Source organism: Lissotriton helveticus, chromosome 6 (genome assembly GCF_964261635.1).
Source record: "Lissotriton helveticus chromosome 6, aLisHel1.1, whole genome shotgun sequence".
In the NCBI taxonomy this organism is placed as follows: Eukaryota; Metazoa; Chordata; class Amphibia; order Caudata; family Salamandridae; genus Lissotriton; species Lissotriton helveticus.
Window position 1 is genome coordinate 995,535,551 of NC_136067.1, and position 13,684 is coordinate 995,549,234.

The following is a 13,684-nucleotide window of genomic DNA, read 5'->3' on the forward strand; positions in this document are numbered from 1 at the left end:
GCTCTATAGATCTTTTCCAAGGCCAAGACGAGTTCCACCAACGTGGCACCTTAATGTGGTACTCAACCAATTGATGAAGCATCCATTTGAGCCCATCCATAGGGCTGATATCAAATACATCTCATGGAAAACTGCACTTCGTTTGGCTTTAACATCAGCGAGAAGGGTCAGTGAGTTACAAGCTCTTTCAATGCAAAATCCTTTCATGCAGTTCAGAGAGGACAGAGTGATCTTAAGAACCAATCCTCGCTTCATTCCTAAAGTCCCCTCGGACTTCCATCTAAATGAACCACTTGTACTTCGATCATTCTTCCCGAACCCCAGTACTGTGGCTGAAAGATCTCTTCACTCTTTGGACCTAAAGAGATGTCTAAAATTTTACCTAGACAAAACAAAACATTTCAGAAAAACAAATCAGCTTTTCATCGCCTTCAGCAGACCTAGAAAAGGCATGCCACTCTCCAAACAAAGCATTTCCCGATGGATATCAGCGGCAATTGCTTTTTGCCATGACAAAGCCGGACGTCCATTACATTCCAAAGTCCGAGCGCATTCCACAAGGGCTGTGTCCACATCGGCGGCACTATTCGCTGGAGTACCGATTCTGGACATATGCAGGGCAGCAACCTGGAAATCGCTGCATACATTTACCAGGCACTACTGCTTGGATACGGAGCTGATGCAGGATGCAGCTGTGGGCCAGGCTGTACTTCGTCATCTATTCCAGTAAGATGAGCCTTCCTCCTTCCCACCGTCCTGCAATGGTATGCACATTTATTTACTTAATTATTTGTATTGCTGATGGTTACTAGTCGCATGATATGTATTCTCAGACTATTTGTTATGTTCCATCGCAAATGTGCATAATGTATTGCTTGCTATTCTGATTCAGGCATGTGAATCTATGAAAGACACCCATAATACTGGATAAGAAATGCGTTACTTACCTGTAACAGCAGTTATCCAGTATTGGTGTCTTTCATAGATTCACATGCAACCCTCCCGCCTCCCCAGGAAGGACTCATCTCTCACTCCATAACATATGTTACGTCTACCTAGCTTGGTGCGTACGAAAATCTGAGAGGATGAGGCTCCTGGCAGGAAGGTTCTAGAGGGAGGTGGTAGCTGATTGGCTACCTTCAGGATTTTGGTCCTTTTTACAAAAGGACATAGATAGGCTACTAAGGCAAGGCCTTTAGGCCTACTTTTCTCTATGTATGTCTATAGGACATTACTTTTCTATTACCGGGGCTCTCCATCTCGACGACGGGGAATGATTCAGGCATGTGAATCTATGAAAGACACCAATACTGGATAACTGCTGTTACAGGTAAGTAATGCATTTCTTATCCCATTTCCACTAAAGAGAGCCTTAGTTCTCTCTAGAGTTGATTACTGCAATGCTCTATACTTAGGAGCTGACACAGGGCAGATTACCAAACTCCAGACACTCCAGAATGTGGCTGCTCGGGTACTGCTTGATTGACCCAAACATCGTCCCACGTCTGCTAGTATTAAGCAGCTCCATTGGCTCCCACTTCGGTGGCGAGTGGAGTTTAAGGCCCTCTGTCTAGTGCATAAAGCTTTGTATGGAGGAGGAGCTGCGGATATTCAACTCCTATTTGCTCGGTATGTGCCACTACGCTGCCTTAGGTCCACCAATGCTGGACTGGTACGTACCCCTAAGAGAAGAAGAGCCAGATGGGAAGGATGGGATTTCTCATACCAAGCGGCCAAACGGTGGAACTCCCTCCCCGTACAGATCCGACTACAGTCCAACAGGACTCTTTTCAGGAAAATTATAAAAACATGGCTTTTCGCCAAGCTATAGATCTGTCCGCTTTTGCCTGGTTTTCACTCACATTAGCGCCAAGAGACCTCAGCAATAGTCCACTTTATAGATATATCATTCAGTAAGTCAGATGCAAAATAAAGTACACAGTGTATACATATGTAATGAGAAATACAAATTGGCTAGCAACCTTGAGCATAGGTTAATATCATTCAAAATAAATCAATGAAAATATATGGCTTATTGATCTTGAGAAGAAATGAAAATAAGCAAGAATATAAACAGAAGATCCACTACTAAGGCAAGGGCTAATTTGATATCTCTGTTTTTAACATGCATATAAGTGACTGCATAAATAACTAAACATTTCAATCATAACTATTTTTCTACATTTGCTTCACTATTGATCTACAAAACATATATATATATATATGTGTGTGTATATAAAAATAAATAAAACTAATTTGAAGTGCAACATTTGAAAGCCAGAGTTTATTTAATGCATCGTTAATCTACATATACTACCGTCCTTTGTCCATCTATATACCTTCCATGTCCTTTTGATCTACATATTTATTACTTTTACTTAATATTGCTTTTCTTCTAACTCTGCATATCCAATGCACTACCCTGTTTTCACCCTATACTGCTCTCAATATATCCTCAGATATGGGCCAGTCTTGAACTTGTAAAGACTGGTTGTATAGGTGTTTTTCAAGGCATGGAAGATTGCATGAATTTCAGCTTGCATCAGGTAATATTTGTTTTAATATCCAGGAAATTAATAGTAAAAAATGACTCATCAGTCCATAAAACAGGACTACAAACAGTCAACAAAATGACCCACACACTGATCTGTCACACCAGGGTCTAAAGTCCAGTCCAACCGTGCTCAGGGTATTGCCAAAGACCAGGAGCTGTAGCCATCTCTTATACCTAGCCAAAGGCAAGGCAAGGCAAGGTATGGTGACTAATCTTCATAACACACAGCCCAAAGATCATGTGCACCTGGAATTGGGCGCAGGGCCAGGCCATAGACCAGAGTCTGTAACAAACCCCTTCAGCCAATCCCCACTGCGAAGGGCCTTTATAGAGGTGACACCAAATATGTAATTCCTCAACCTAAAAAACATAGCTCACCCACCAAATGTGTGGGTCAAAATATTGTTAAAAACGTAAACTATTTATAGCAATAAATAATACAAATTAACAATCTGACATAATTTAAATATCAAAATAAAGGAATAGTGTATACATAGTTAGGCCAATTATGTCAATAGTAAGGTGTTGTGTAATGTCAACAGTCATGCCATCAATGACATTTGTGGTATTGTCACATGTATGAGGTTATGAGCACTGCATTTGGTGGCCAATATCTGTTTTGTTCTTGGAATAGTGCGAGCTATATTTAGTATAATTAACCGTAACTGGCTACTTTCAGACATTTTTTGGTTATAATTTGTAACCTTAACTTCACTTTCATTTTTGCAATGGAATATATTTGTGTGTATGTATATATACAAGTCCATAGACCATATTGAACGGTGTCCTGAGTGGATGATGTTATCAGTGATGTCAGTTAACATGTCATGAGTAATATGTTATGTCCTAAGTGGTGCATGACAGGGGCGCAAGTTAGTTAGCTCACTAAACAATAACAGGCGAATTTCAGTTGTTTTTCAGTTTTCTAATGTTAATCCTTATATTATTTTAACACCTAACTATAACGTCACTTCAGCATTTGTGTTGTCTCTGTGAATTTCTGTGCTTTTCTTAGCATGTAAATCACTCCTTCCGGCAGCCAGCTGGCAACTGACTTTGAGCCAGGATGATGTAATTCCTTCAGCCGTGTATTCTGTTTCGGATATCAAATTTCACGTGGGAATTAAAATGGATAACCACAACTTTGGGCTGGTGTATATGTCAGTCTGTCTGGCAATCTATCAATCCATTCCTAAAAAGGTGTTCTGGTAATTGTGGCCCTCATGAGGTCTTGATCACATGATTAGGCCCATGAAAAGATGAAACGCAACCCAACACCTTCTTAAAGGACAAAATATGCATGTAAAATTCAGTAATGAAATGAGTTCCAGGCTGTTGCTTCCTCTAGACAGGAGCTTAGAAATGATGTACCATTATACAACAGATGTATCTCAAACCCCGCTACTGGTCATATGGACCTTCGTCAGTCGACGAGGAGAGTGGAAAAGGAGCTATCATTTATATGTAATTTCTATAGACAATGAAGACCAATTCGGACTTCACAGGAAACGACAAAAAGAAATGAAGTGGGTTTAAAGGATTTATTAACAAATTAGTTTAGTCCAGACCATTAGTTCATTAAGTATTCAAATTGTAGTAGGCATTATTACAGACTTGAGTGGTCTAAAAGTCAGTATTACAAAATAAGACAAAATAGAGCATTAACACAAATTACAAATAGTATAAAACATATGCAACAAGTGTGTTCCAGAAACGAATCCCCTAATCTAATTTGAAGGATAGGCTATGAAGGGGTATTTAGGCAATAAGTAAGATGTCCGCTTCTGAAAAACAAATTAAGGTTTCTAATGAGGGAATAAGAATGCATAAGCATGAAGCCTAAGAATTCAGGCTGTGGGGAGTAGGAGTGGCGAGAAGGGTCTTTTCAGTTAGAGGTCAACAAACCTCCCCATAATGGGGTATGCTCTGTACGCTCCATCTAGTCTAAGGAGCACGCTCTATTATAATTCAGCATACACAGTTGCCTCATTTTGGCTTGTTCCCACTCTTGTGAACCAATCCTTTTCCTCCAAACTCTGGGAGCGAATATAGTCCCATATTTCTCAGACTATGACCATGTTGGTTTGCACAATGGTGGTTACTCCCTTGAGTTGTTACACTGGACAGAATTCTGTGGTTCAGACAACTATTTCCACAAGTCTCACTTCCTGGCATCTTCCTATCCTCCTGATGAGAACCTCACTACCGGTTGTCCAATATATAACAAATTCCTATTCACTAGCTAACAGAAGGCTTTTGGGAAAATACAGCATGTACAGTGGGAAGAAAAAGAAACCATCTCATGCAAAATAACTCTGAAAATAAATGAGCAGACCTCTTAGTGTTAAATGTGAAAAGTAGACGGTCAAGATGGCATTAATATTAAGCGAACTTATTTCTTTACAAGATGTTAACTTGAGTGGTTGTTTACAATGGTTAAGTGTGGTTTCCTACTTAAATTTGTGTTAAATGTGCCCATTTTATTTAACACGTTAAATCACGCTTTAATGAATAGGTTTATATTGCAAAATGAAGATTTATACTGCATCCCTGGTATCCCCACCTATGAATGACAATTGGAGTAATGTTTTATATTAATTTTCTTTCTTCTGAACCCAATATTTTTCGATCTGAAATGAGCATCCACATCATAATAAGGACGACGAGCCAGGAGTTTGTCTATTCCTCTAATGTATTATGACCTATTAGAATAATAGGGAGTTGCGTGATGGTAGGCAGGGCACATAATGCCCTCATCAGGAAGGAAACGTGCAAATAATTTCCTAGATTTCGCATCATTTATTTTGTGTAAAACTGTTTGATGTTAGCCTTTCCCTTTACCATGTTTACAAGTTGCTGTTCGTCTCGTTTCAGGACGAGCGGTTCCCCAAAGGTACTGGGCTGGACTCAGGGACTCGTATCCAGTCTGTTCTTTGTTTACCAATTATGACAGCAATTGGTGACCTCATTGGAATTCTTGAGCTTCATAGGCACTGGGGGAAGGCAGCCTTCCATATCAGCCATCAACAGGTGATGATTTAATTTACTTGGTTTGGTACGTAGCACACATGCATTGTTCTATATGTGTTGAAGCTGCAATCAACTTTTTAGTGGGTGTCCACACTAGCCCCAAATGTTTAATGGCCACACATTTACCTATGTAACACAAATTAATATGAAGTGGGTGCCTTCATTATCCTGTCTTTACAGTTCACACTCTAATTTTAATATGAGGTCACCGAAAGCCTCAATGAGATGAATGTCTCAAATAACCCAGAAATATTTATGAATCTCACAACCATTTCCTTGTGATGATCTTTAAACTGGCATAGTGGCAAATGTATGTTTTTGTTACAGACCCCTGAAGAAGGGTCCTTGTTTTTCTTTGTCCCGAAATGCATTGGGTGTTATTTTGAAGATTGGGAAATGAATCCAGTGGAATAATATGTTGAACATACCCATTATTTGAATGAAGAAAATAAACGTTTGAACCATGGACATAATGAAAAGAGTCATGTGAATTACAATTAGTTTTGAGATATTGAAAGGGAACAAACCGTTCCACATGCAATTGAGCGCACTTTCTTTGTGAGAAGGTCTATTCTCACTCCATTGTTTTGTTGTACCAAGGCACCGTTTTGACGACGTGCAACAGGAGTAGCGCTGACCAGAACGTGAAAATTTGCAATAAAAATCAAGTGACAAGTGTGCACAGGGATAACATAATTTGTTTAAATGTATACTTTGTCTCATAATGTATGATATTGTCAGATCCATTACCAAGCACTCTTCAAAACATTGAAACTTTTATAAAAATTCTTTGAGTGTCGGAGCTATCAGATTGCTGACATGGCTGCTTTCTCTTGAGATCCCCTCATGCAGCCCATTCCTCTGCTCCTGCTGCCTCTTTAGGGCCAGTATCCGCCATGAGTGAAATTTACCAGTGAAATCTGTCAGAGTGGTATGTCTTGCCACTGCAAAAGGGATTCTGGAGTTATCGAAGCAGAGGGGTGGAAGATGGGCTCCTTTGGGGAGATAATAACACATTTTATAAAGCTCATAGCTACCTCAATGAGATGTCCTAATGTTAGGTACAGAAATCCACAGCCCCAAATAAAACAATTAAACTCCCTAGCTCCCACCCTTAAAGAATCAAGTTTAAGTTGTATCCTAAAACATAGTCTAACTGAATTTGGCGAATCGTCAGAGGCAAAGAGTTCCATAGATTCGGTGCCAGATAGTCAAAGGAGCACCCACCTAAGCGTGGTCTTTTAATTTTACTCACAAATACCAACATTTCCCCAGCCGATGTTATATTTCTTGTTGGTATATATAGTCTGACAAGAGATTGAAGGTACTGTGGTCCTTTTTTTGCAAATGCCTTGTGACAATAGCACCACGCTTTAAAAGAGGACCTATGTCTAACAAGCAACCAGTGCATGTTCTTAAGTCTGTTCCCTATTGACACACACCTAGGAAGATTCAGAATAAGGCGTGCAGTGGCATTCTGTACTCTGAAGTCTTTTGATCTGACCCTGTATAACCCCAAGGTACAACACGTTGCAGTAAGCAAGCCTTGGCACAATCAGAATCTGAAAGAGACATAATAGTGATAGAATTCTTACCTTACCTTAGAATAACCCCAGGCGTCGGACTGGATCCGGAAAGTTTTGCTAGCAGTACCCCCTGTGCGTCAGTAGGCGGCATCCTGCGGCTCTGCGTCCATCGCTGGCGTCGTATGCGCCGAGATGTCACAGAGACTACTTAGACGCCATCCGTGTGCGCTGACATCAGTTCTTTATTTTTCCGCGCCAGCAACTGCAGATCCGGATAGAGCACGTACCTTAGTCACTTTTTGACTACTCTTTTGAATCTTTTTGTCTCCCCCATGCTCTCCTGGTGCACGTAGGGATGCCTGGATTTAAGTCACGAGGGGCCTGCCGTCACAATATGTCGGTGGCGGACCCCCACGATGTTTGCTTCTACTGCCTGGAGACTGATCACGACTCCCGGGCCTGCCGGGATTATCGAGCCAGGCCCCGAGGGCCTTGAGGGAGCGGCACCGGAAACTGCTGGAGGCCCGGCATTCGTTCCACCGCCGCTCCGGGTCCAGGGACCATTCCCGGGACCGCTCGCGGGGCCGTAGTCGTCGCTCCTCGGGCTTTAAAGTCTTTGCCTTTGGATTCCGGTAAGCGACGACATAAGAAGAAGTTGAAGAAGCGTGTTTTCTCTCAGACGTCCCCCCGTCGACCCTGGGATGCGGACGAGTGGGAAAGGGGTTCTGCCCCTGCGGCTCCCTTGTAACCTGGGAGTCCTGCGGCCTACCCTTTTTAGGCCTCGGGCTCCCACCGGCGTACCTTCGGGCCCTACGGTCCCATGTCCAGATCCTGTTGGCCCGGCGGATCCAGCTTCGGCGCCACAGGATCCTGTGCTGTTGGCTCCGGCCCCGGCGCCACGAGGTCCAGTGCTGCCTGCTCCTGCGCCGCAGTGGGTGCCGTTCGTTCCACCCTTGCCCGGGTTCCAGGACCATTTTGTTCCTGCCTGGGATCCGCATTGGGACGCGGCACCGGTCCAGGCCCGGCTGGCGCCGTTCACGGCGCAGTTTCCAATGACATTTGTCCCCTTTCCGGCTTCAGCACTTTCCCCGCGTCCGGCTCCTCCTGCAGCGGAGGTAGAGGATGACTGGGAGGGGTCCGAGGACCCTCTTGCCTGTCAGTGTGACTCCGAGCAGGACTGGGTGGACGATCTGGAGGATGCAGGCGACCTCGATGTCTCTTCTGACCCGGGGTTTGCCTCTCCTCCGCCTACAATGGAGGAGGGCGCTTCCTACACAATGGTGCTCCGTCGGGCTGCTGAGGTCCTCAACCTCGATCTTCCTATGGTGACCCTCAAAACTAACCTCACTGAGGTGCTCTAGACGGCGTCTACTTCTCTGGAGCCGCTGATTCTCCAGTATTAGGGTGTCTTTCATAGATTCACATGCTTGAATAATTCCCCGTCGTCGAAGTGGGAGTCCCACGGTACATAAAATAGTAGTAATAAATATATATATATATATATCAGCTCCAACAATCCCTCCCAGTCAATTCCGGGAATCAGGTAGCAGCACTCAGGAGTAAATACACGATTAAGTTTTTATTTGTTCACAACGCGCTTCCGGCACTCGGCCTTCGTCAGTGTTCAAAACAACAAAGTGCCGCAAAGCCTCAATGCCTTTTAAATCATCACGTGGTAATAGTGCATGACACAAAGATAGGACCACTAGAAGTAAACGCGGTCGCCATCTTTGAAAGGGTCGAGAATATACAATGTTGCACATCGCTCTCTAAATCAAGCTGGGTACAACTGTGCATACACAATGAATTCATGGCTCTATACATTCTGGATCAGAATCGATCAAAAAATGGCCATTACCATAATGCCCACAAATGGGCTATGTACATTTTATGCAAGTCGATATTCCCACTAACATTCCCCACTATCACGCCCTGAATGGGCCAAAGTAGATTCTAATGCAAATTAGATTACGTGACGATAAACATTTAAAAGGCAATACATTACAAGAAATGAAAAGAAAAGCTACTAGAAGCAATAGAAAACAGAGTCAGCAATATATACAATATTTACAACTGATCAATCAAGCCCTATTTGAATGTCATCAGATCAAATGGACTGCCAAGTCCTCATGTACATTTAATCCCCATGGCATTTTGCTTTGTAGGTCAATTATATAACGCGACTCCAATCGCCTTAGTTTGTGTAACCTGTCTCCTCCTCTTGTATGGGCAGGGACGGAATCCAGACAAAAATACGTCAACAGATCCCTGTTGCGTTTATGTTCCTTGTCAAAATGTCTGGCTACAGGATAATTCACGTCTGCATTTTGAATTGCCCTTTGATGCTCTAAAATCCTTAATTTGACAGGATTCGTTGTGCTGCCAACATACCTTCTGCCACAAGGACATGTTAGACAGTACACAACGTAAGGTGTGGAGCATGTGAGGAACTTCACTATTTTTTTAGGTTGTTTGACCCCAGGTACACTATACTGTGCTATACGCCTACTACCCTTGCAAGCCTTGCATTTCCCGCAAGGGTAGAAGCCTTTCAGAGGTTCGGACTTGGATCTAGATGTGGTACCTTCATGATGGCTATGTACTAAATAGTCTTTAAGTGCTCGTGCCTTCCTAAAGGTAACTAGAGGGTAAGGTGGTAAATCTTGCTTAATGGCAGTGTCAGTTAACAAGATGTTCCAATGCTTACGCATAATGCGTTTCAATTCAGAAGCATTACGGGAAAACGTAGTGATCATTCTAAACGTCCCTCCGACAGACTTAATTGTTATCAACATTCTCTATTTTTTCTTTTTTGAGTAGTTCACTCCTATCCAAGTTGCAAACTTTCTTCATTGCCTGTTTAAGTACTCCCTCTTTGTAACCTCTAGTTTTGAATCTCTGGATGCTACTGTTGGCTGCCTTTCGGAAATCCTGTTCTTTTGTGTTGTTCCTCTTTATCCTCAATAATTCCCCATTGGGTATACTATTCACTAGGCTTGTAGGGTGACTGCTGGTTGCAAATAAGGTCGAATTACCAGCAGTTTCCTTACGGTAAAGCTTCGTGTGTAACCTGCCATCATCTACAAAGACTGTTAAGTCTAAATAGTTAACCTCCATTTGGCTAAATGTCCCTGAGAACTGCAAGTTGTTACTATTCTCATTAAGTACCGCTACATATTCTTTTGCTAGATCGACCGACCCCTCTATAATAATAAAGAGATCGTCGATGTAGCGGTACCAACATTTAACCAGTTCATTCCACTTTTTATTCACTGGGGACCAGGCCACCTGCTCCTCCCACCACCCCACGAATAAATTCGCGAAGCTGGGGGCGGAGCAGGTACCCATCGCCACGCCTGTGAGCGGTTTATATAGATCTTGGCCAAATAGGAAGATGTTATTATTCAGGCAGAATCCTAGGAAATCAAGCAACATTTTGTTGTGTTCAAAATATTTTACCGGTCTTGTTTCCAGAAACCAGGAAATAAACAAAAGTCCCTCCTCATGCCCAATGCACGTATACAAACTGGTGATATCAATCACCAGCATAGTGTAACCATCACTCCAAACCACATCTTCAATTATATTTAAGAAATGCTTGGTGTCCTTCAGATAGGATTTCAAACCCGTAACATGTGGGGAAAGAAAAGAGTCAACGTACATAGATAAATGTTCCGTGAGACTGCCCTGTGAGGCCACAATCGGCCTACCAGGAGGGTTCAATAGGTCCTTGTGTATTTTAGGTAAATGGTAAAATGTGGGGGGTAACTGGATTTGGGCATCTCAAAAATAGGTTCTCATCGCAGCTCAGCATATCACTATTGTACCACCTCAAGATCATATCGTGATATTCTTTAATACTGGTGTTATATACAGATGTATTAACTTTAGTGTAAGTGCTGGAATCATTCAACTGGCGTAAAGCCTCCTGTTCATATTGTGCCTTGGTGAGCAAAACGATGTTTCCCCCCTTGTCTGAGGGTTTGCACACCAAAGATGAGTCCTCACACAACTTTTTGAGTGCCAAATGTTGTTTATTGGTGAAGTTTTGTTGTTCATATTTGAATTTCGTATTCCCCCTCATTGTACGTAGATCCTGTAACACCGCCTCAGAAAAAGTGTCTATGGCATCTGACCCCATCACGGGCATGAAGGTGGAAGTCGGCTTAAAAATAGTCGCACCCCCTTTCTGCTGTACTCCCATGTCCGTAATCAGCTGCGTGTTTCCCAAATCCGCAGTTTCAGGCAGGTGCAAGTGGAGCGCTTATATATATATATATATATATATATATATATATATATATAAAACATATAAATATACATATAAATATAAAACATATAAATATATAATATATATACATAGATATAAATAAGAAAGTTAAAAGTACCATAGAACAATGTAGGCCCATTGAAGGCTAAAGGGAGAATTCACTTTAGTAACATATCCATGTCATTATAATAGCCCACATCCCAGCCAATCAGGCTGCAGCGCCCTCTAGAACCTTCTCAGAAGCTCAAGCCCTCAGATTTTCTACCGCACGTCGTGTGAAGGGAGTCTCCCTGAGCTCTGCTCAGTTTCTTCAATCTTCAAACCTTTTTCATCTTCAACTACAATGTCTTCAACAAAGAAATCTTTATTCAGGCCTTCTTCTGCTTGTGGAAAACTTCGCCTGTTCCATGAGGATCCTCATAAGAAGTGCATCTACTGCCTGTACCCGGACCATGAGGTGAGGGACTGCAAGTTTTGCAGAACATTTTCTTCTAAGACTCTAAAGGATAGAGAGGCCCGTCTGCTTCTGTGGCTACAGAGGTTGAAGACTTCGGACAATCCTTTATCTGATGTGGAGAGTGTGTCTTCCTTCCACTCAGAGACCTCTCTCAAATGTGGGTCGGAGACTGAGATGCCTTCTCCTTTTCTAAAAAGGAAGAAGTTGGTGGATGCTCCGAGGTCTGTCTCCCCACGGGGTCTGCCGGCCTCTACGCCTACGGGACCTGGTTCTCTGGCGTCGCAGTCCCAATCTGTGCCCTCGTCATCCAAAGTGAGTGGCAGCTCGACCAGATCCGTCGACGTTGTGCCTACGGTGACGACGACATGCTCGTCCACAAAGACAACGACGACTACGTCCGCATCGTCAACAACGAGCCAAGAGGTTAGGCCCATAACCTCTATTGTGAAGATCTCGTCGACGGCGAGGAAATCCGTCTCGTCGACTGCCTTGCCAAAGAAGCATTCGTCGACGACTGCTTCGTCGACGCGCCGTTCGTCGACGAAACCACCTTCATCGAAGGTACCATCTTCGTCGACGGTACTATCTTCGTCGACGATACCATCTTCATCGACGGTAGCCTCGTTGAGTTCGTCGACGACCACCTCCTCATCGGCAGCTCAGTCGACGACGAAGAAGACTACCACGGCCGTTGACGGGAAAAGTCCAGGCTCCGTCGACGGCTCCCACATCTTTGTCGATGCCTAGTTCTTCATTGGCGGATCCCTTGATGCCGGTTTCGACCACGAGCTCGGCGACTGGACCTGACGGGACACTATTCTCTGGCAACGGCAACAACCTTTACTGTGGTGACAGCTTCTCTTGTTAAACGTCCCGCTCCACTGGTTTTGAGTCCTCTTCAAGGTGGTTCTGGCCCCCCTGCACAACTTTTTGCGTCTGGAGAATAGGAATCTTCGGATGGGTCTTATGTTGATGACACCTCACAATCAAATATCAGGACTATGAGGATAAGGACAATGATGACGGGGGTTCACTCTTCCCAGTTCACGATGATCAGCTGGATGTTGACCACGAGGTTCCTATGGCACAAATAACGGTGTCTCTGATACCAAACCTTCAGCACATGTTAGACGATTATAATCGTCGTTTCCCACCTTCTGTGCAGACTTCTCCCACGCCGCCTCCTCCAACAAAGGAGCCACTTCCTGTTGCTCAACCAAAATCACCAGTTCTTCCTGATCAGATACTGATGATGATGACGTCCGCCATGATACGGACCAGGACGACGACGCTGTCCTTGCGGATTGGGACAATTATCGGGCCCAGACCCCATCGTCTCCTCCTACTTCTCCCCTGGCTTCTCCTCCAGTGGACATTGAGGGTTTCCACAACTTGATGGTGAGAGCTGCGAAGCGTTTTAATTTGCCCATGGAGGTCAAGCAACAAGACTGTTTCCTTTATGACTTCAAGGATCAGCCTCTGAAGCAAGTACATGCTATCCCAATAATTGACTTTATATGGCAGGAGGGACTTGAACTAATGGAACGGCCTAACTCCATCCCGGCCGTGCTTCCGCGCCTTGACAAAAAGTAAAAGGCGCCTGTGGATTCACCGGCATGTCTTGTATTGGAACCAAAAGCTGACTCCGTCATTATACAAGCCACCCAAAAGAGGTCACGCAACCCGGCAACTCCGTTAACATCGCCACCGGATCAGGAGGGTCGCCGCCTGGATACCATTGCAAAGAAATTCACCACTATGGCTGCTACGACGGTCAGGGTGGCGAACTCTTTGGCCATCCTCGGACGATCTGGCGGTCAGATGTGGTCAGAGATCGCGGCTTTGGT

General features: G+C 43.8%; 1 protein-coding gene across 8 annotated transcripts in view; it reads left to right on the forward strand.

Moving 5' to 3' along the window:
• The window catches only part of PDE10A (phosphodiesterase 10A), a 1,305,213-nt gene that overhangs the window by 650,567 nt on the left and 640,962 nt on the right, over window positions 1-13,684 (forward strand). For all 8 annotated transcript variants that reach the window (XM_078648625.1, XM_078648626.1, XM_078648627.1 and 5 more), the window contains one exon: window positions 5,429-5,584. In XM_078648625.1, the coding sequence (XP_078504751.1) occupies window positions 5,429-5,584 (156 nt within the window). The remainder of the gene's footprint in view (window positions 1-5,428; window positions 5,585-13,684) is intronic.